Here is a 23,175-nt window from a genome sequence, read left to right as displayed (position 1 = left end):
GATACTGTATGGGTCTAATGGTGTACGAAGCTTAGACGAATAAGAAATTGCATGTATATATGAATAGTTTGTAAGTGGGTACATGTATGTGTAGTTGATATGAGATTTTAGCATAGAATATCATCTTTGGATACTGTATGGGTCTAATGGTGTACGAAGCTTAGACGAATAAGAAATTGCATGTATATATGAATAGTTTGTAAGTGGGTACATGTATGTGTAGCTGATATGAGATTTTAGCATAGAATATCATCTTTTGGATACTGTATGGGTCTAATGGTGTACGAAGCTTAGACGAATGACAAATTGCATGTATATATGAATAGTTTGTAAGTGGGTACATGTATGTGTAGCTGATATGAGATTTTAGCATAGAATATCATCTTTTGGATACTGTATGGGTCTAATGGTGTACGAAGCTTAGACGAATGACAAATTACAGGTATATATGATTAGTTTGTAAGTGGGTACATGTATGTATGTATGTATATTGGTTTGATATCGGGACAGGATTATATTTATCATATTGTAGACATATTATCTGTTGTTTTCATGTAAGTGTTTTAATCATGTGTTGTTGGTTGCGTAGCTTTAGGGGCTATACTATGGGGGATGCAAACACCTGAAGTGTTTGTATTGTATTAATTTTGGATTGTAGCCTTATTTTATCGTATTGTAGAGCTGTATATCTTGTTTGGTGATATGCTAGATGAATGCAAACACATGAACTGATTCCTTATGTATATAGATTACCTTGAATACCATGTTAGAATGTATATATTGTGATTTTACGTATTTATCCTCTTGTAATAAATTACTCGAACATTTTGTGTGAGCATACCAAAGATGTTGTACGGATATTTTAACCACAAAGGATATCACTATGATATAAGGCATTTACATATACATATGTTTTCACTAGAGTATTCTAATGATATATATTTTGGTTTTTACGTACGTAGATGCTTTTTAGACATGACCTAGTGGTATTTGAAGCACAAAGGATATCACTGTGGTATAACCCATTTACATATAGATATCTTTTCACTACAGTATTGTAATGACATTTATTGATACCTTTACTTACTTTTAAGATGCTTGTTTACCTTGTAGAAGACATTATGGTTTCCAACTTGGGATAATTTATTGTAGGAACATAAAATATAATAAATAGACATAAATAATCTTATATGAAGCATACGTATTCTTCCTTTATCTTATATAGAATACAGATACTTCGTATTATATCAATATTTGTTTGGAGGAATAAAACATATTATTGTAAATTGTAACGCTTTATTGTATTTTTCAATATTGGCATATTGATATACATATATATTTAAATAAGATATTTACATTATATACACGTAGAAGTACCAACTGATAGGAAAACTTATGGACATATTTGATGATATTATGACCATGTTATGACATTATAGTACCTTTAGACAGTCTACTATTTACATATATACAAAATACCAATCATTTCACACACTTAATACTTTGATAACCATATGGCAATGTTCTATAGTCAGTAATACTGTTATGATTTAATCGCCGTCTTTTATTTTGAACTTTTTAATGTGTTTTAGTTTCAGACTTGGATACGATGACAAACCCAGCCTTACGAACAATTCTTCCTGGATTGTGTAACTGTTTTTTCTCAGCTTTATCCCGAACTAGTTGATAAAAATGATCAAAGTTAATTTCTTGTCGTGTACGATGATTTAAAGTTATTCCTCTAATTTTAAATACATAATCTACTTTCCCTGTTTGAACTTCTTTCATTCTATAGGCATAATTTTTTGGTCCTAAGCCTATAAAGGCATCAATTTCCCACCCATCAGGAACTTCATTAGTTAACTCACCTAAATAGGAACCCAAAGAAAGTGGAGGCTTTTCATTACGTGGTTGTACAAACATAATACTATCAGTGTCGCAGTACAATACACGATCAGGATCTATAGCTGTTAGTAACTCATAAAGTTTTAGACGCGCCCAAGAGGTGATGAAGGCTGCAAGGACAACATTGGAAAATTTCCATGTCTTGTTTTTGTTTTCAATGTTTTTATATGATAGAATGAGATGTTGCTCTCCAATAGGCAATACAGTTTGCACCTCATATTGCGGTGCCCATAGATAGCTTAAAAATTTTTCTGGAGTATCTACAATTACAGATTGAGATAAATCTGTTCTTTGTCCCCATTTCCCATACAAGGAATTGAGAAATATTTTGGAAATATATCTTAGACCAGGATTTGATTGAATGTTATTTTCCGTTAACTGAATGCATTCATGTTCATAATAGTCTGCAATATATTTTTCTTGATCTTGTTTAGTTTTGCACCAGCTAGGAAATCCTGAAGACTCCTGTTTCATTTTTAAGAAGGAATTGACATAATCTTTAAACAAATTATTTTCTGATCCGGATAATTTGAATTCCCAAATTTCAATAATTTGTAGAATTTTGTATCCGAGATCTAAAGCCACATGAAGTTCAGGAGTACAGTATGTACCAGTAAGGACACGCTCAGTATCATTATGGATGCAATTGTTGTCACTTTGTTCCATACACGTACGGCATAACCCAAACAAAAGGCGATCATTACATGTATATGGTAAAATTTTAAAATATAAGTCTTTGGGAGGTAAGATACTACATTTCACTAATCCATGAATACTTTGCACTTGTGGAAAGTCAGGCCCCTTGTATATTATAGGTATTCCTATAGGCAACGGTTTACGTGCCATTACCCAGGGGTAAAGACTGGTAACATCATAATATGACACAAACTCTTCGCTGGTACATTCGTACAAAGCATTAAAACATTCTGTACGTCCCCCATGAAAACTATCTTTAGGTACCAGATGGTCGACAAGATCATGACAATGTGTTTGAATAAACTGTTGTAATTTTTTATCATTTTTTACCATGAGGTCCCATTCACATTCCCACATTTCAATGACATTAAAATTTAATTTTTTAAGAAATGCTATTTTTGTGGTGGTGTTTTCATACCGATCTTGTAGTGATATACCTTGCTTAGAGGTAGAATTTAGGGACACGTGTCGTAGTGTAGGATAACAGTTTAAACATCCGTGATAGTAACATCCATGAAATTCGTAAACTGTATTTGTTTTAGTTTCAAATCCATCAACCTTATATCTCCCGAATCGTTTTTCCAAGCCATTGCCAGAATGAAGAATTTTATTACCAGTAGTACGTTCTAAGTATCGCAGCCAGTACATTGCCTTCAAACTTTGGCGATCACGATGGTCAAACCCATAAGGTGGAATAATTGGAATAATTTCTTTGGGTAAATATAAGGTACGATATGTTAGTATAGCCAAACTAGCAATAGTTGGTGCAGTGATAAAACATTGGATACCATTTGTTTTGTCTTCAATTAAGTTTGAAAATTTAATGACAGCCTCTGCTAAAATTTTAACATCATTCCGACAATATTGAATCATTTCCTTTTGGAGATTATACTCCTCATTACTTGCAACACGTTCTTTGTGCCATATGATAAGTTGGTCTCGATCTTTAGTGCTCCTTGAATCAGGATCAAAATACTTTAGATCAGGAATTTTGCCTATGTAATTTTGGTTTTCTAATGTATTAAACAAGTACGGGAAATCTCCCTTTTGTAAATTTGCAGAAAGACCTAACGTCTTAGGTAATTTAGATAATTTAACTCCCATATACAAATATGTGTCACGGAAGTAAATCTTTTGTCCTAAACGCATTTCAATAATTTTTTGCCCTGACATTATTACTTCAGGTGTAAAATGATGGTTTATGATCAAAGTTTTAGCACAGAATTGCATATCATAATTACTGCCATTATGGGAAAGCACAATGATTTTTTTAAACATTGGTCGAGTTATTAATACATGATTAACAAATTCTTCAATGTTGTGAAAATCAAACGAACGGAACCCATTTTTATCACCGCATACAAAGCATGTATCATCAAGTTTCATGTCCTTACACTTGTAACAAGCATGAATACAATTTACAAAATTTACATGATGTTCTTGTTCTCCCTGTTCATTTTTAGGAAGTAACATTGTTTCTACATCAAAGATAATGTACAAAAAGGTATCATAGCCGTTTGAACAAAACAAATATGGTCATCGCTTACATATGTGTAACATGTTTTACAATAACGTTCACCACATTCATGTTCAGACTTGCGTGAACGCATGTCATTCATAGTACCACAACGGACACAAATTTTCTTTGTTTCGCATAAACTTTTTCCGCAAACATTTATCGCTTTATGATTAGCAAAACATTCTTCTGAAGAAAACAGTCTATGACAATCAAGGCATTCAACTTTAATATTATTATCATTATTAGAAACATTATGATACTTTTCGCACATTGGACATTTGAAGTTACACTTATGATTTTGTGTATGATAATAGCCTTTCAAACAATACTGACAATATTTCCGTTTGTTTAATAGTGTTGTAATGTTGGTAATTAATTCGTAGTGTCCTTCACTGTACAAAATCAAAATTTTCTTTGGTGCATGTATTCCAGGATAAATTACATTATAGTTTCGAGTCAATCCGTTCTTTTCGTAAACAACAATTTGATAATGAGGCGCTAGCTTATTTTGAAACTTTTTTACATCATCAATAGTACACCCATTACGGATTTCAATGTCAACTTTAGCATTGACACACAATTGCTTTGCTTGTTTCATCAATCGTTCAGAATGATTTTTCAATTGATATACGTAGTTATAACGATGATCAGCCTTACCCATTCCAAGAATAATACTCTTGGGAAGACAATACACATCCTTTTGTACAGGAATAGTACATTGTTCCAGGTGTGTTACAAGATCAACAAATTTTGATGAACCCCTTGTTCGTCCCCTACCTTTACGTGAATCAACAATATGAATTTTGAAATTTACTTTATCACCTAATAAATAATTTTCATTACTATTTAAAACATTTTCAATTTTACGAAATAGAATGTCGGAGCTTAAATCCGACTTTTGACGCCACGAAATGTATATCGGTTTATTAATCGTAGAAGCAGAACTTTCTATTGTTATACCAACATACATATCATCATCGGCATCATTTAATACATGATCTTTTACAAATTCAAATAACAACTGAATATATTTTTCAGGATCATCTATTCCACTAGTTTGCATACGTTCAATTGTAACTTCCTTTCCTGTAAGTCCAAAATAAGTATATTGTTTGATTCTACTATTAACAATACGAAAATATTCATTTGTTTTACCACTCCCATATATGTTAGGCTGTGATACAGTATTAGTATTGGGACTTGGAAAGTTTATAAAATTTTCCATGAACACGCTAAAGTCATCTGTAGTTAAACTATTAGCTTTTCCTTCAGACACAAGTTCCATAAACTTCTCATGAGCTAAATTCTTTATATTATCTTGACGAAAGAAGCCTACATGATATAAATCAATAATATCTTTTGCAGACTTACATTTTTTCAAAACAACATGAGGATCACAACCAAAATGCATAAACAATGCCTGCAATAGCTTGGAATAAGCTTCATTGCTTACCCTTGCACCCGTAGCATGACATTGTGTTATCACTTCCCATGTAAATAAAACTTCGTTTGGATTTTCATATCCACGTGCTTCTTGTGCTGACAACATGGTACAGATGACAGACTGTCCTTCCATTGTATTATTGACACACTAAATATGTAAATGCAATTTGAATTATTGTTTCTTCTACAGTAAATATTTTACAGAATAATGTACACAGAACTTCGATAATTGTTTTCGCAGTTTTCAAATGATAAGGATTTGTAAGTAGACTTTTATGATATGATTCGCAATGTGTTGAGGAAAGATACACTTTTAAGAATTTTTACACTTACCAGTAAATATAAATTACAATGTTCCGTATCTTTTTAAGTTTACCGACACTACACTTGAAAGCTTGTCGGCAATTGCACTAACACTTGCCGTTAACTACAATCATAAAACTTCCCGTAACTTTTTTGCAGTTTAGTATCGATGCACTACCACTTGCCACTCACTAATTATATTTTTAGTTCACCGAAGATATACTTCTAAGATAGATATACACCGAAGATATACTAGATATACTTTCCGATAATTGTAATTTACAAATTGCCGTAATGAAAATTGCTTTAGACTATTTCCACCAGTCAGTCTAAACTAAAAAATGTGTTTACTTTTCATTGATTGTTTATTATCAACACTGATAATTGGAAATTTGAAGAACTGCACACGAAGATTTCCGAAGATTGCCGAAGTTTCCCGAAGTTTTACGAAAATTGCCGAACATCAACATAAGAGTTTATTCACAATTCCTGTACATGTTGGTAATTGTAGCACACGAATGGTTCCGAAAATTGCCGAACTTAACCGAAGATGGACATAAGAATGTATCAACAATTCGTGTACACGTTTGGTAAATGTAACTTCGAAAAGACTTGTAACTAAAGATCACCAAAGATATACTTCAAAGTTTATTATTAGATGTAACTTTGTAACAAAATTAGTATTTTAAAATAAATGATTTAACAACACAGAGTATAACGATAATTGGCTTTACTTTAACAGTAGTAATTCTATAGTGCGCGGCGCGGCTTGCTGCGCTGGATTTATACTTTCAAAATTTAATCTCGTACCCAAACGCACTTAGTTTTGTAATCTCGTACCCAAAAGCAAATAGTTTGTAGTCTCGTACGCAGGTGCTTTAACATATTTTAAATTAATAACAGTAATATTACACAATGTGGTGTAATCTGTAACTGCACTATTAAAGTTTGTAACACTTGAAACAATTTTAGGTGCCTATCTTTTTTAATAGAACACTCATAGAGTATGATCGTATTTAAATTGCAGTGTGATCGTATTTAAATAAATCCTTATTTATTTAACATCTCGTAATAAATTACTCGAACATTTTGTGTGAGCATACCATAGATGATTACTGTTCCCTTATGTTACTGGATTAAAAATTCCTTTGTTAGTAACGCTAGGAATTTCTTTTGTTTGCCTTGCTACAGGTGTTTAAACTGGTTTAAACTGGTTTAAACTAGTTTATTGTTTTCTTAACAGAACACTCATAGAGTGTAATCGTATTTAAATTGCTCTGCAAACTCCTTATTTATTTAACCTTGCGTAATAAATTACACGAACATTTTGTGTGAGCATACCAAAGATGATCCGAAAATATTAAAAATGAAGTGAACCTACAAATAATTCCTTTAAAAAACTCAAAGTAACATAGTTGCAATTATTTTATTCGTTCGCTTCATTACAAGCTCAGAGGAATTACATTCCGAAAATATTAAAATTATCAAAACAACTTAAACATAAGAAAGTTATTTTTAACACATCACAAGACGATTAAACTTAAAATTTATTACATGGAACTTTTTAATTGTTAAATGGACAAGTAAAATTTAAGTCAGTGTTGCAATTCAATACACGAACTAAAAGTAAAAGAACAAGTTAAGAAATAAAAGTGCCGAAACATAACTTAAAACACAATGTTGCAATCTAAATTGCAAAAGAAAATTAAAAGTACAACTTACAAACAAAATGTACAAACCGAAAATAAAAAGTGCAGAAACAAAATTTTAAAAACAATGTTCATGTTCGGCAATTTTCGTAAAACTTCGGGAAACTTCGGCAATCTTCGGAAATCTTCGTGTGCAGTTCTTCAAATTTCCAATTATCAGTGTTGATAATAAACAATCAATGAAAAGTAAACACATTTTTTAGTTTAGACTGACTGGTGGAAATAGTCTAAAGCAATTTTCATTACGGCAATTTGTAAATTACAATTATCGGAAAGTATATCTAGTATATCTTCGGTGTATATCTATCTTAGAAGTATATCTTCGGTGAACTAAAAATATAATTAGTGAGTGGCAAGTGGTAGTGCATCGATACTAAACTGCAAAAAAGTTACGGGAAGTTTTATGATTGTAGTTAACGGCAAGTGTTAGTGCAATTGCCGACAAGCTTTCAAGTGTAGTGTCGGTAAACTTAAAAAGATACGGAACATTGTAATTTATATTTACTGGTAAGTGTAAAAATTCTTAAAAGTGTATCTTTCCTCAACACATTGCGAATCATATCATAAAAGTCTACTTACAAATCCTTATCATTTGAAAACTGCGAAAACAATTATCGAAGTTCTGTGTACATTATTCTGTAAAATATTTACTGTAGAAGAAACAATAATTCAAATTGCATTTACATATTTAGTGTGTCAATAATACAATGGAAGGACAGTCTGTCATCTGTACCATGTTGTCAGCACAAGAAGCACGTGGATATGAAAATCCAAACGAAGTTTTATTTACATGGGAAGTGATAACACAATGTCATGCTACGGGTGCAAGGGTAAGCAATGAAGCTTATTCCAAGCTATTGCAGGCATTGTTTATGCATTTTGGTTGTGATCCTCATGTTGTTTTGAAAAAATGTAAGTCTGCAAAAGATATTATTGATTTATATCATGTAGGCTTCTTTCGTCAAGATAATATAAAGAATTTAGCTCATGAGAAGTTTATGGAACTTGTGTCTGAAGGAAAAGCTAATAGTTTAACTACAGATGACTTTAGCGTGTTCATGGAAAATTTTATAAACTTTCCAAGTCCCAATACTAATACTGTATCACAGCCTAACATATATGGGAGTGGTAAAACAAATGAATATTTTCGTATTGTTAATAGTAGAATCAAACAATATACTTATTTTGGACTTACAGGAAAGGAAGTTACAATTGAACGTATGCAAACTAGTGGAATAGATGATCCTGAAAAATATATTCAGTTGTTATTTGAATTTGTAAAAGATCATGTATTAAATGATGCCGATGATGATATGTATGTTGGTATAACAATAGAAAGTTCTGCTTCTACGATTAATAAACCGATATACATTTCGTGGCGTCAAAAGTCGGATTTAAGCTCCGACATTCTATTTCGTAAAATTGAAAATGTTTTAAATAGTAATGAAAATTATTTATTAGGTGATAAAGTAAATTTCAAAATTCATATTGTTGATTCACGTAAAGGTAGGGGACGAACAAGGGGTTCATCAAAATTTGTTGATCTTGTAACACACCTGGAACAATGTACTATTCCTGTACAAAAGGATGTGTATTGTCTTCCCAAGAGTATTATTCTTGGAATGGGTAAGGCTGATCATCGTTATAACTACGTATATCAATTGAAAAATCATTCTGAACGATTGATGAAACAAGCAAAGCAATTGTGTGTCAATGCTAAAGTTGACATTGAAATCCGTAATGGGTGTACTATTGATGATGTAAAAAAGTTTCAAAATAAGCTAGCGCCTCATTATCAAATTGTTGTTTACGAAAAGAACGGATTGACTCGAAACTATAATGTAATTTATCCTGGAATACATGCACCAAAGAAAATTTTGATTTTGTACAGTGAAGGACACTACGAATTAATTACCAACATTACAACACTATTAAACAAACGGAAATATTGTCAGTATTGTTTGAAAGGCTATTATCATACACAAAATCATAAGTGTAACTTCAAATGTCCAATGTGCGAAAAGTATCATAATGTTTCTAATAAGGATAATAATATTAAAGTTGAATGCCTTGATTGTCATAGACTGTTTTCTTCAGAAGAATGTTTTGCTAATCATAAAGCGATAAATGTTTGCGGAAAAAGTTTATGCGAAACAAAGAAAATTTGTGTCCGTTGTGGTACTATGAATGACATGCGTTCACGCAAATCTGAACATGAATGTGGTGAACGTTATTGTAAAACATGTTACACATATGTAAGCGATGACCATATTTGTTTTGTTCAAACGGCTATGATACCTTTTTGTACATTATCTTTGATGTAGAAACAATGTTACTTCCTAAAAATGAACAGGGAGAACAAGAACATCATGTAAATTTTGTAAATTGTATTCATGCTTGTTACAAGTGTAAGGACATGAAACTTGATGATACATGCTTTGTATGCGGTGATAAAAATGGGTTCCGTTCGTTTGATTTTCACAACATTGAAGAATTTGTTAATCATGTATTAATAACTCGACCAATGTTTAAAAAAATCATTGTGCTTTCCCATAATGGCAGTAATTATGATATGCAATTCTGTGCTAAAACTTTGATCATAAACCATCATTTTACACCTGAAGTAATAATGTCAGGGCAAAAAATTATTGAAATGCGTTTAGGACAAAAGATTTACTTCCGTGACACATATTTGTATATGGGAGTTAAATTATCTAAATTACCTAAGACGTTAGGTCTTTCTGCAAATTTACAAAAGGGAGATTTCCCGTACTTGTTTAATACATTAGAAAACCAAAATTACATAGGCAAAATTCCTGATCTAAAGTATTTTGATCCTGATTCAAGGAGCACTAAAGATCGAGACCAACTTATCATATGGCACAAAGAACGTGTTGCAAGTAATGAGGAGTATAATCTCCAAAAGGAAATGATTCAATATTGTCGGAATGATGTTAAAATTTTAGCAGAGGCTGTCATTAAATTTTCAAACTTAATTGAAGACAAAACAAATGGTATCCAATGTTTTATCACTGCACCAACTATTGCTAGTTTGGCTATACTAACATATCGTACCTTATATTTACCCAAAGAAATTATTCCAATTATTCCACCTTATGGGTTTGACCATCGTGATCGCCAAAGTTTGAAGGCAATGTACTGGCTGCGATACTTAGAACGTACTACTGGTAATAAAATTCTTCATTCTGGCAATGGCTTGGAAAAACGATTCGGGAGATATAAGGTTGATGGATTTGAAACTAAAACAAATACAGTTTACGAATTTCATGGATGTTACTATCACGGATGTTTAAACTGTTATCCTACACTACGACACGTGTCCCTAAATTCTACCTCTAAGCAAGGTATATCACTACAAGATCGGTATGAAAACACCACCACAAAAATAGCATTTCTTAAAAAATTAAATTTTAATGTCATTGAAATGTGGGAATGTGAATGGGACCTCATGGTAAAAAATGATAAAAAATTACAACAGTTTATTCAAACACATTGTCATGATCTTGTCGACCATCTGGTACCTAAAGATAGTTTTCATGGGGGACGTACAGAATGTTTTAATGCTTTGTACGAATGTACCAGCGAAGAGTTTGTGTCATATTATGATGTTACCAGTCTTTACCCCTGGGTAATGGCACGTAAACCGTTGCCTATAGGAATACCTATAATATACAAGGGGCCTGACTTTCCACAAGTGCAAAGTATTCATGGATTAGTGAAATGTAGTATCTTACCTCCCAAAGACTTATATTTTAAAATTTTACCATATACATGTAATGATCGCCTTTTGTTTGGGTTATGCCGTACGTGTATGGAACAAAGTGACAACAATTGCATCCATAATGATACTGAGCGTGTCCTTACTGGTACATACTGTACTCCTGAACTTCATGTGGCTTTAGATCTCGGATACAAAATTCTACAAATTATTGAAATTTGGGAATTCAAATTATCCGGATCAGAAAATAATTTGTTTAAAGATTATGTCAATTCCTTCTTAAAAATGAAACAGGAGTCTTCAGGATTTCCTAGCTGGTGCAAAACTAAACAAGATCAAGAAAAATATATTGCAGACTATTATGAACATGAATGCATTCAGTTAACGGAAAATAACATTCAATCAAATCCTGGTCTAAGATATATTTCCAAAATATTTCTCAATTCCTTGTATGGGAAATGGGGACAAAGAACAGATTTATCTCAATCTGTAATTGTAGATACTCCAGAAAAATTTTTAAGCTATCTATGGGCACCGCAATATGAGGTGCAAACTGTATTGCCTATTGGAGAGCAACATCTCATTCTATCATATAAAAACATTGAAAACAAAAACAAGACATGGAAATTTTCCAATGTTGTCCTTGCAGCCTTCATCACCTCTTGGGCGCGTCTAAAACTTTATGAGTTACTAACAGCTATAGATCCTGATCGTGTATTGTACTGCGACACTGATAGTATTATGTTTGTACAACCACGTAATGAAAAGCCTCCACTTTCTTTGGGTTCCTATTTAGGTGAGTTAACTAATGAAGTTCCTGATGGGTGGGAAATTGATGCCTTTATAGGCTTAGGACCAAAAAATTATGCCTATAGAATGAAAGAAGTTCAAACAGGGAAAGTAGATTATGTATTTAAAATTAGAGGAATAACTTTAAATCATCGTACACGACAAGAAATTAACTTTGATCATTTTTATCAACTAGTTCGGGATAAAGCTGAGAAAAAACAGTTACACAATCCAGGAAGAATTGTTCGTAAGGCTGGGTTTGTCATCGTATCCAAGTCTGAAACTAAAACACATTAAAAAGTTCAAAATAAAAGACGGCGATTAAATCATAACAGTATTACTGACTATAGAACATTGCCATATGGTTATCAAAGTATTAAGTGTGTGAAATGATTGGTATTTTGTATATATGTAAATAGTAGACTGTCTAAAGGTACTATAATGTCATAACATGGTCATAATATCATCAAATATGTCCATAAGTTTTCCTATCAGTTGGAACTTCTACGTGTATATAATGTAAATATCTTATTTAAATATATATGTATATCAATATGCCAATATTGAAAAATACAATAAAGCGTTACAATTTACAATAATATGTTTTATTCCTCCAAACAAATATTGATATAATACGAAGTATCTGTATTCTATATAAGATAAAGGAAGAATACGTATGCTTCATATAAGATTATTTATGTCTATTTATTATATTTTATGTTCCTACAATAAATTATCCCAAGTTGGAAACCATAATGTCTTCTACAAGGTAAACAAGCATCTTAAAAGTAAGTAAAGGTATCAATAAATGTCATTACAATACTGTAGTGAAAAGATATCTATATGTAAATGGGTTATACCACAGTGATATCCTTTGTGCTTCAAATACCACTAGGTCATGTCTAAAAAGCATCTACGTACGTAAAAACCAAAATATATATCATTAGAATACTCTAGTGAAAACATATGTATATGTAAATGCCTTATATCATAGTGATATCCTTTGTGGTTAAAATATCCGTACAACATCTTTGGTATGCTCACACAAAATGTTCGAGTAATTTATTACAAGAGGATAAATACGTAAAATCACAATATATACATTCTAACATGGTATTCAAGGTAATCTATATACATAAGGAATCAGTTCATGTGTTTGCATTCATCTAGCATATCACCAAACAAGATATACAGCTCTACAATACGATAAAATAAGGCTACAATCCAAAATTAATACAATACAAACACTTCAGGTGTTTGCATCCCCCATAGTATAGCCCCTAAAGCTACGCAACCAACAACACATGATTAAAACACTTACATGAAAACAACAGATAATATGTCTACAATATGATAAATATAATCCTGTCCCGATATCAAACCAATATACATACATACATACATGTACCCACTTACAAACTAATCATATATACCTGTAATTTGTCATTCGTCTAAGCTTCGTACACCATTAGACCCATACAGTATCCAAAAGATGATATTCTATGCTAAAATATCATATCAGCTACACATACATGTACCCACTTACAAACTATTCATATATACATGCAATTTGTCATTCGTCTAAGCTTCGTACACCATTAGACCCATACAGTATCCAAAAGATGATATTCTATGCTAAAATCTCATATCAGCTACACATACATGTACCCACTTACAAACTATTCATATATACATGCAATTTCTTATTCGTCTAAGCTTCGTACACCATTAGACCCATACAGTATCCAAAGATGATATTCTATGCTAAAATCTCATATCAACTACACATACATGTACCCACTTACAAACTATTCATATATACATGCAATTTCTTATTCGTCTAAGCTTCGTACACCATTAGACCCATACAGTATCCAAAAGATGATATTCTATGCTAAAATCCCATATCAGCTACTGAAAATATAATATCAATACATAAAATACGTTTCTTAGAGTTGCGCTCATTTCCTCTCACAAATATTTCGTACATTTATGTACAATATGTAGTGCTCTATATTACATATAATCGCAATATACCTCTAAATATACGAAAAACACTAAAAATCATTCTTTGTAACCTTTTCTTTAGCATCTCATTAATATTCATTATCATCTCATTAATATTCATAAATAATTAATTCAATACTCTAGTTTTTTAAAAGGATAAAATCATTTATGCGGAAATACCTTTAAAAAAATCTTGTTTGAAGACTTCTTCCAAAAAGCACAAAAGTGAAAGTTCCCTTGCGTACACAATTCATTCACTCTTTTTTTTTCCTCTTTAAAACTCAGGTAGGAAGGGCCACTCTTTCTCTCCCCTCTACGTATGTGGCAAGGTCTTAACAAAATGCGTAACAAGTCGCACACCAATTTAAACTGGTCCTTTGCTCAAAATAACAACACAATTCCCTTATGCAATCCTACGTGCGGTCTCTCAGTATGGGGAGCAATACATTAACTTTTAAAAGTAACATGTCACATTTAACTATCTCATTCTTAAATTCTCTCTCCTTTGCAATAATGAGTGTTATTTCTTTTTTTTCACATATTTTCAGTCTCCATGCAGTAGAAGTCATAGCGCCAATTAAACATGGTCTTTTACTCCATGGACACCACAGTTCGCCCCCCTCCATCACCTTGGAACACACACATACAAGCAGGTGTCTATGTTCCTTTCGTTACTCTTCTGCATCAAAGGGTTTTCTCCCTCCTACGCCTTCCATCTTAAACAGTCAATGTCTTTTAACATTTGTTCTTTATCGACATTTTCCCATGTTTCTAAAAGTTATTTGACACGTTTAAAACACTCTTTTCTGGCTTCCAACAGTTAAAGCATTGTGCAACATCCATATGTCACATTAAACTGACAGTTTCTTATTTCTTTAATTGACAAAATGATGGAATTATGTGACAGCTCCATAAGAGCTTCTCTTACGTTTACAAAAGCTTCCTATTGATTAAACAAAGGTATCACGTAGCTTAGGAATGTTTACATATAGCACCAAAGCTACTGCCTCCCCCCTGTGCTCTTCCCCCTTTAGTTATCTCACCTTACGACATCCCATTCTTTCTATAGAATTAGTTTCTTGAATAGCAAGACCAACTGTGTTCAAGATTAACAAAAAAGACCTGTGTGGACATGATGTGAAGTTCCTTCAGCTATTCTTCACCACTTGAGAGCGAAATAAGAAAGGAGGAAACAAGTTTCTTAAAGGATTGAGGAAAAACGGTAAGTAATCAGCATAAATTGTATAAATCAACATAAATTGTATTAAAATATATGATAAAATAGATCAGAGGAAATTTACACCCATTTTCGTGAGAAATTTGCACTGTTGACCAATTGTTGTGAGAATGAAGGAAATTTGTACCAGTTTTCGTGAGAATTTTGCACTATACATTAATTCTCGTGAAAATAAAGGAAATTTGTATCAATTTTCGTAAGAAATAAGGCGAAATTATACCAATTCTCGTGAGAAATTTGCACTTTTCTCCAATTCTCGTGAAAAAAGGACACTATACTACTTCCAAACCATCACAGTTGTTAGTACTGTTTTTTGCCCCTCCGCATTTTGTGGAAAACATCAAGAAACATATAACTATCAATTTCAGATTATTTGTCAAAAGTAAGTACTTGAAATTAAAAAGAAAGTAAAGTATTTTCTTTCTGGGTCTGTAAAGGCTAAAAATTCTGCGATTAGCATGCTGAATATATTTACTCACTACGTGGGCAATAGTTTCACATGGCTCTTTCCAGATTTTACATTAAATATTTAAGTTTGGCTGGGCTCTAGCAAGAGTTACCCTCAGATTGTAAGTATTCGTACGCATCTTTAGAGCGTCAACAAACCTGTTATCTGGGAGGACATTGTCATAAAAAAGAAAACAGTTGGAAATGGAGTCATTCTAAGAGTACTAAATACCTTTGTTCTCATTTGTTTTATCCACTTATCCTTTTACTTACAAGGTACATTCGCGAAATCGCCTCAGGATTCGTGTAAAATTGATTCAAATGTAAAGTTATCCGCGGTCCAGTGGGTAGTGTACTAATTTAGCGGCTCATTCTGGTAATTTGCATATTTAGGGACCTTCATATATCTGGAATTCAATCATACACTACTATAACGCTCAGACAGAAAATGCTTTTAGTTTCCTTAGATGTAACTGGACATGGATGTGGGCATATGCAAAACTAATGGATCAAGTACTACTTCTTCGACACATGTTACCCAGCCCGGCCGCATCTTGAATCTACCATATTGAATTCAACTTTCGTTTTTTTTTTTTTTTTTTAAATAGGAATAGTTGCAAGTGATACATCAAATTTGACTACACCAGTAAATTTCCGAGAAAATATTACATGAATTTGATGTATCACGTGCAACTAATCCTATTTGAAAAAACGAAAGTTGAATTCAATATTGCGGATCCAAGATGGCGACCGGGGTGGGTAACATGTGTCAGAGAAGTAGTACTTGATCCAATTAGTTTCGTATATGCCCACATTCATGTCCAGTTACATCTGAAGAAACTAAAAGCAATTTTGTGTCCGAGCGTTATAGTAGTGTATGATTGAATTCCGAATATAAGAAGGCCCCTAAATATGCAAATTACTGGCATGGGACGCTAAAATTAGTACAATGCACATTGGGAAGCGGATAACTTTGCATTTGAATCAATTTTACACGAATCCCGAGGGACACTTCGCGAATGTATCTTGTTAGACTTCATTTGATTAAACATCACTAAATTATAAGGTCTTTCAATATATAACTTATTTACTATATTGTTTTCCATTTTATTTAGCTTGGAACCATCACCACTTCTTTCAAAAACTGATCATTTTCCAAAGACCGCAATGTATAGATAAATTTCTCCTGGTTAAGCAACATAATATTGTCAATATTTGGAAATCCTAATCCACCTTCTCGTTTCTTTGAATAGAAAAAGTGTCTACAGTAGAATTTCCCAAATGCAACCATTTTAATTAGAAACCTTCTTACTAGTTCATCATTCAAAAATGACAGTTCCCTAAATCTCGCGATCCAAACGTAGGAAAACTTGGGGAACAGACACGTTTGCATCAAATTAATTCTCTGCCGTGGCTTTAAGGAGGGTTATCAACTGCACTCAGTATTCTAGTTAACTATCTTATTGGGTTCCTGTTTTTCTGTATTTACGGACAAAATGTGCTTTTAATATATGCACAAGCTGTTCAAAAGAGAAGAAGAAAAAATAAAGAGTAATAGATGCAAGGATCTTATAAAATAGAGGATCTGCCTATATGTATCTTCATCATATTAAATTAATGAAGCCAAAAAACAACCGAGCATCGGCAAGTCTGATTGGCTATTCTCGTTTTTGCCATCGTCTGATTGGCTACTTTCGTTTCCGCCATGATTGTTGGCTCAAAACATTGCGATCTTATTGGGCGGAGTGGGCAGAGTAGGGGTGGCAAAACTGTGACGTAAGGCTTCAAGATTTTGTTGTAAGGGCAGATCCTCTATTTTATAAGATCCTTGAATAGATGTAATTTCTTTTCTGTTATTATGATTGATATTCTGTTGTAATATTGATATGACATGTTTTGTAAGTCGTCATAGCAACAACAACAACAACAACAAAAATCATAATATATAGAAAATCCATCTTGTTAAAACTATGTACAATATTTAAAAGTGTGTAATTACGTACTACAATAAAAAAAGGTAATATCGAAATGAAGTATTTAGATGGATTTTGATAAAATAGTAACCTAGATTATATAAATATACGGATTGTGGGCTATAACGATATATAAAATATGCAAAACAGGCATTAAGCTCATTACAAACTGGTGTTTTGCATAGTAATACACATTTAGTGGTCAGTATACCCTTCTCTTCTATAGCATTATAGCAATAGCTTTTAGTAGCTGTAATTACTCAAGTTGTTGCAAGTACACGATTTAAGTAGTGATGCAAACTTCAGCAATGTTTATCAGATCTACGAAACGGTTTGAGATATCGAAGTACTATAACCGGCAAAATAACTTACACATCCATTATAAACCACACAAGTAACTATATATAATACTTATCTCAGCATTTTTTTCGAAATAAATGCTTTCAAAAAAATTAAAAATTTTCAAACCTGGTAACTTGGTTCCTGTTCATTCGAAATAAGTCATACCATAATCATGGTATACAATACTAAAGTATTTCCGATGTGCATTATCCTGTGCATTTCCGTGATGCTGTATTTGTGTGAGAGACTTCCGAACTTTGGGTGTTTGTAATACTATAATATCCTTAGTTCGTAACACTGAATAATAAAAGTGGTATTTTAAGTTTACGTTTGACACGTTACTTTGAAACATGTAATAATCTGACGTAGTGCCATTTGAAAAAAATATAACTTTATATTGGGTTGGCAACACTGTTTATTGAATCTTTCTGTTTAATACATACAAAGGTGTCCCCCTTCTTATAGTTGCTTCGAGCAAAGTTTTGTTTTTCTCTCTCTTTTGGTTTGTCCGTTATAGCAGATGATCAAGATAAATTGTCCATCCTGCAGACGTGGCAATGATCATGGAGCTAGAAGTATGGAACAAACGCCACTCGCAAACTTTTGCACAACTGAACACAAACAAAAGCGAGCCTAATTTGTGACTCCATGCGTAGGTTTTGAGATCTAGCATGAAACATATCAAAACAGTTAATTTTTTTCGGGCTACGAACATAGTCATACACCTGCTCTCTTCGCGTTTTCACCATGTCCTCACTTTCTTTTCCATGTAATATCAGTCATGATTTTTTTTTCACTAGTTTATTCACATACAGAATTACTTTGTGGCCTAAGCAGCAATTTTTAGCACTTTGCCCTCCTGAGATATTACGCCCCCAAAATGGCGTCAAAATTACAAACTTCAACATTCGGACCCTCATAAATCTACGATGTCAGTAGTGTCATAGGTGCGGATATTTCTACAGACTCTTTACATGCAGTAGTATTCAGCACAAAACTTATGACCCCCCTCCCCACTTTATGCCATTCCAAAATACAGTCCCTATAAAAGTGTAATTTTGTGTACTTTTCTAATGATTTGATGTATTGGTTTGCAACCCTGCATATTTATTTAGAAGCAATAGTATATATTCTCCGTGTACCTCAGTCTCTCCTCTAAATATTCGTTTTTGTTTGGAGGTCATCTGATACGTACGTCCTGAGCAACTGTAGTTTTCGTAAACACTTGCAAATGCAAAAAATGGCGCTCCACCGACAACAAAGATGGCTGCCATTCAGGAACAGTTGTACATACGACAACGTGAATGATGTTATTGACCTCATACACAAGGGTCGTCATTCTCAAAGTTTTATAATTTTCGGAGATGGTCGAGCAACCGCCTCAGGACCACTTCGTATGGATTCACCCATTACCTAACTTGAGATCACAATCATCAATGATCCTTGATTTCCTGTGTGGCTTAACACCAACGACAAACATGTGTCCACAGTTCATATACTAGTTGTAACATTTACTCCAGCTCCGGCCGCGAATCTGCAACTAATAACACATCGTCACATAAACCAGCAGAAGAATCCAAATATCCTGAGAGCTAAAACGCATCTGTTTCACATTAGCTGTGTTATCAACTACCAAATTGAATAACAAGGGGCTAAGCGGATCGCCTTGTTTAATACCATGCTTAATCTGATTATTAACATAAACATTACTAAATTCAGTTTGATTGCTTTTATACAAGTTGACGACTGTATTTAATTAATTTACTGAAATATCTTTACATCTCAAGGCAAATATTATAGCTTGATATGGAATTATCGAATGCTTTAGAGACAATTAAATAACGTAAACTGGTTTGACAGATTTGTACAACTTTAATATAGTGTCCAGCGTGAAACAATTGACAAGAGTCGAGTTACCAGATATAAAACTTTTTTGAGCATTATGCAGTTTGGCAGCACTACTCAGCCTGGTATCTCTTATATTTGTCAAATCTCTACATAACAAAGAGGATATGGTCAAAGGACAGAATCAATAGCCTTAGGTAAATCTTTCGCAGTTTTTATATGAGTGAGTAATGGGATTTTAAGATATGGCGATGTTATTCTAACAATTGCAGCCCCGGCTCTTTTTAATTTCTGGGGGCGCGGTGGCTCAGTGGTAGAGCGCTCACCTCCGGTGCTTGGAGTCCTTCATTCGATCCCAGCTCGCGCCGTGTGGACTTTCTGGTGGACAAACATCGTGCTCATTGATTTTCTCGGGGTTCTCCCGTTTCCTTCCACTTTTTTAATTCCACCATTTCACTCATTTCTTATTATCACCGTCTCCTTTAGCCTAACCGGCATAAACGTGGGACGTTAAAGATTTCATTCTATTTTCATTTTTTTCTTTTTAATTTCTTCTTTTGTAGGGGAAATATTATAAAACGCTGAAACATGACTAATTATTTTAAATGAAAAACTTAATTACCAAATAACATGTCTAATTTTAATCGATTCCGAGATATGGACATCTTATAATAATTGTAATTCTCACCCTTTTTCTTCGCTTCTACGTCTAATATCAACCAAATTTCATGTCTCTAACCTTCAGAGATTCCGAGATGCTACCATTTTAAAGGGGCCCATACACTACCAGTTTAACTGAAGGGAAACCTGAGCGTGACATCAGAACTGAAGGAGAAACCGTGTGAACTGAAGGAATTCGTTCAGTTCAGTCAGTTCTTCATGCCGTTAATTGAACTGAAGAACGGTTATTTTGGACTGAACAAATGAACCGTCTTTTGCTACCATAACTGTGCTATTAACTGAAGGAAACACACACTTATCTCAGTTCAGATCCTGGTATCATGGCAGCTAGTAAAAGTGAGACATTGTTGGCTTTTATTGAAGCCAACGTGTTCATCCCGAACTTTGGGACCTGCGATATGTGCATTATGCGAATAGGTATAAAAGAGGGGAGGCGTATGAGTTGCTTACAAAATTAAAAGAGTTGGAACCTCAGGCAACAGCGATACTGTCATTTAAAAAATAACCAATCTACGGTCGGCATTTAGGAAGGAACTGCGGAAAGTGAAGGAATCTAAAAAAAACCGGGGACGGAGGTAAGGAAGTGTAAGTTCCAAAGCTTTGGTATTTCAAGGAATTTAGAAGTGCACTCCATAGAACATCTGATGAAACTGAAGCAACTGAACTGAAATACTGAACTCAATTAACTGACGGTACTCCACACACTATCAGTTCAGTTCATCGTACGATCGGTTAAGTCAGCTTCTAGCTCAGTTCGAATGATAAGTTAAAACTGATAGTGTATGGGCCCTTTAACACAAAAATTACCACCCCTCTTTCTCCTACCTGTCGAATTTCCAAAAATCCTTCCTCAGGGGTACCTCTCATCACAAATTCTATGCTCTGTCCAAATTTTAAGTATCTTAACCAGTCAGTCAAGCAGGATTTCTTTTATATAAAGAGATTAAACCAGGGCAGATAAAAGGGCCTTAAAAGAGAATGGTACTGGGAAGAATGAGTAATCTGGTAACCCTAGAAGCACCTTACCTTTACTTAATAAAATCCAAATAATGAAATAGAAACTTAACTTTAGTTCTTACCTGGATCAATATAACGAAGACGACAATTAGACAACACAAGAGATTGCAATTCTGGTAAGTCAGGAAAGACCAGGAGAAGTGCGTACCATTCATTATTTGGGAATTCCAGATTTCTAATTTTCATATCCTTAGTGATAGGAACAACATATGATGCAGTATTGATTCCACCATATAAATGCGATAAGCGAAACAGCCTTGTGTATCCTCTTAATATTTTGAAATACACTCTCTTTATCGTGTCAAACACAAATACTAAATTAGGATAAAGAAAAATCTTTGCCACTTGCATTTTCTGTATGCAGGAACTCTTGGGCCTGAAAAATTCAAACATATGTGTTAATAAAATGGGTCTCAAAGCAACCATTATGTGAATCGAAAGGCTAGATCCAATACCGGTATTCACGTTCTTCCAAACCAGATTCAAAAATTGAATTACAAACATTCTCAAGTTTGCGGACTAAACACTTTACTCTTTAATGTATAAATCGTCTCTAAAGACTAACAATGTAGGGAAAGAAATTAGCATTCAGGTAAACTAGGAGTTATAACTTTACCAATATGACCGCCTGTAAAATTTCCAGTAAAAATTTTAAACGAAAATGGCTTTCCATAAAATATATGTAATACTACACTATCTGTATCAAAGTAAAGTAAATTAACTGCAAATTACACAAAATTAACCCTGGAATACACACCGAGGTGCTGGAACACTCCACTAGTTACTGTATATTAATCACCATTGTGGTGCTGTTTTCAGGCCTATTCGCTGATACTTCCGTGTATTCTCATTTTAGAGAGTGACATTCCCGGTGGTAGGTTTCAACCCATTCCTTTCGTTTCAGAATACAAAATAAATAAAGGGAGAGGTTGTGCAGCACCCCATGTATGTGTTTACGTTTGTAAAATCCAGTGGTGTCAAAACCTTTTCGGTACTTTTTCATAGGTATATGTGATATTTCCTGATGGCGAAAGTAAGTGCAGGTTGAAACAAGTTTACAGACTTTGTACTGAACACACTAAATCTAAGATTATATATTTCTGCAACGAAACAAAAGGAAGTGTTGACTGCTTCGATCAGTTACTTCTTATATGTATATAGTGCCAACAGAAAAATGCGATGGTCGTCTCTGCGTTTTCTTTGCAGTATGTTAAATCAGGCTGGTGCTAACGTAATTGTTCTGTTGTCCAATATTGTGAGTCAATAGAAGGAAATATCGTATGTAAGGAGTTTCTCAAAGAACTGGGGATACAGTTACTTACAAGTAAACCTTACGTTTGGGTGAATCGAGTTGCTGACTGAGACACATATGAGAAAGTAGTACTAAATGTAGTCAGTATTTCAGTGAAGTTGTAGGTGCGAAGCTCCAGGGGTTTAGGAGATACAGCTACCAGAACATCACATGGAGGTACAGAATATTCTTCATACAGTTGGAGGTAAAAGCCCTGTAAGACCTCTTGTAA

General features: G+C 33.4%; 1 protein-coding gene across 1 annotated transcript in view; it reads right to left on the bottom strand.

The window, feature by feature from the left end:
* The window catches only part of LOC145681813 (toll-like receptor 2), a 45,700-nt gene extending 23,679 nt beyond the window's left edge, over positions 1-22,021 (bottom strand). Inside the window, exon 1 of the mRNA XM_081753420.1 lies at positions 21,715-22,021. Coding sequence (XP_081609546.1) covers positions 21,715-22,003 — 289 coding nt within the window. The 5' untranslated portion in view covers positions 22,004-22,021. The remainder of the gene's footprint in view (positions 1-21,714) is intronic.
* Positions 22,022-23,175: the final 1,154 nt, after the last annotated feature.

Source organism: Thermobia domestica, chromosome 3, assembly GCF_964235325.1.
Source record: "Thermobia domestica chromosome 3, izTheDome1.hap1.1, whole genome shotgun sequence".
In the NCBI taxonomy this organism is placed as follows: Eukaryota; Metazoa; Arthropoda; class Insecta; order Zygentoma; family Lepismatidae; genus Thermobia; species Thermobia domestica.
The sequence above is the reverse complement of the archived record's forward strand: the minus strand, read 5'-3'. Positions and strand labels throughout refer to the sequence as shown.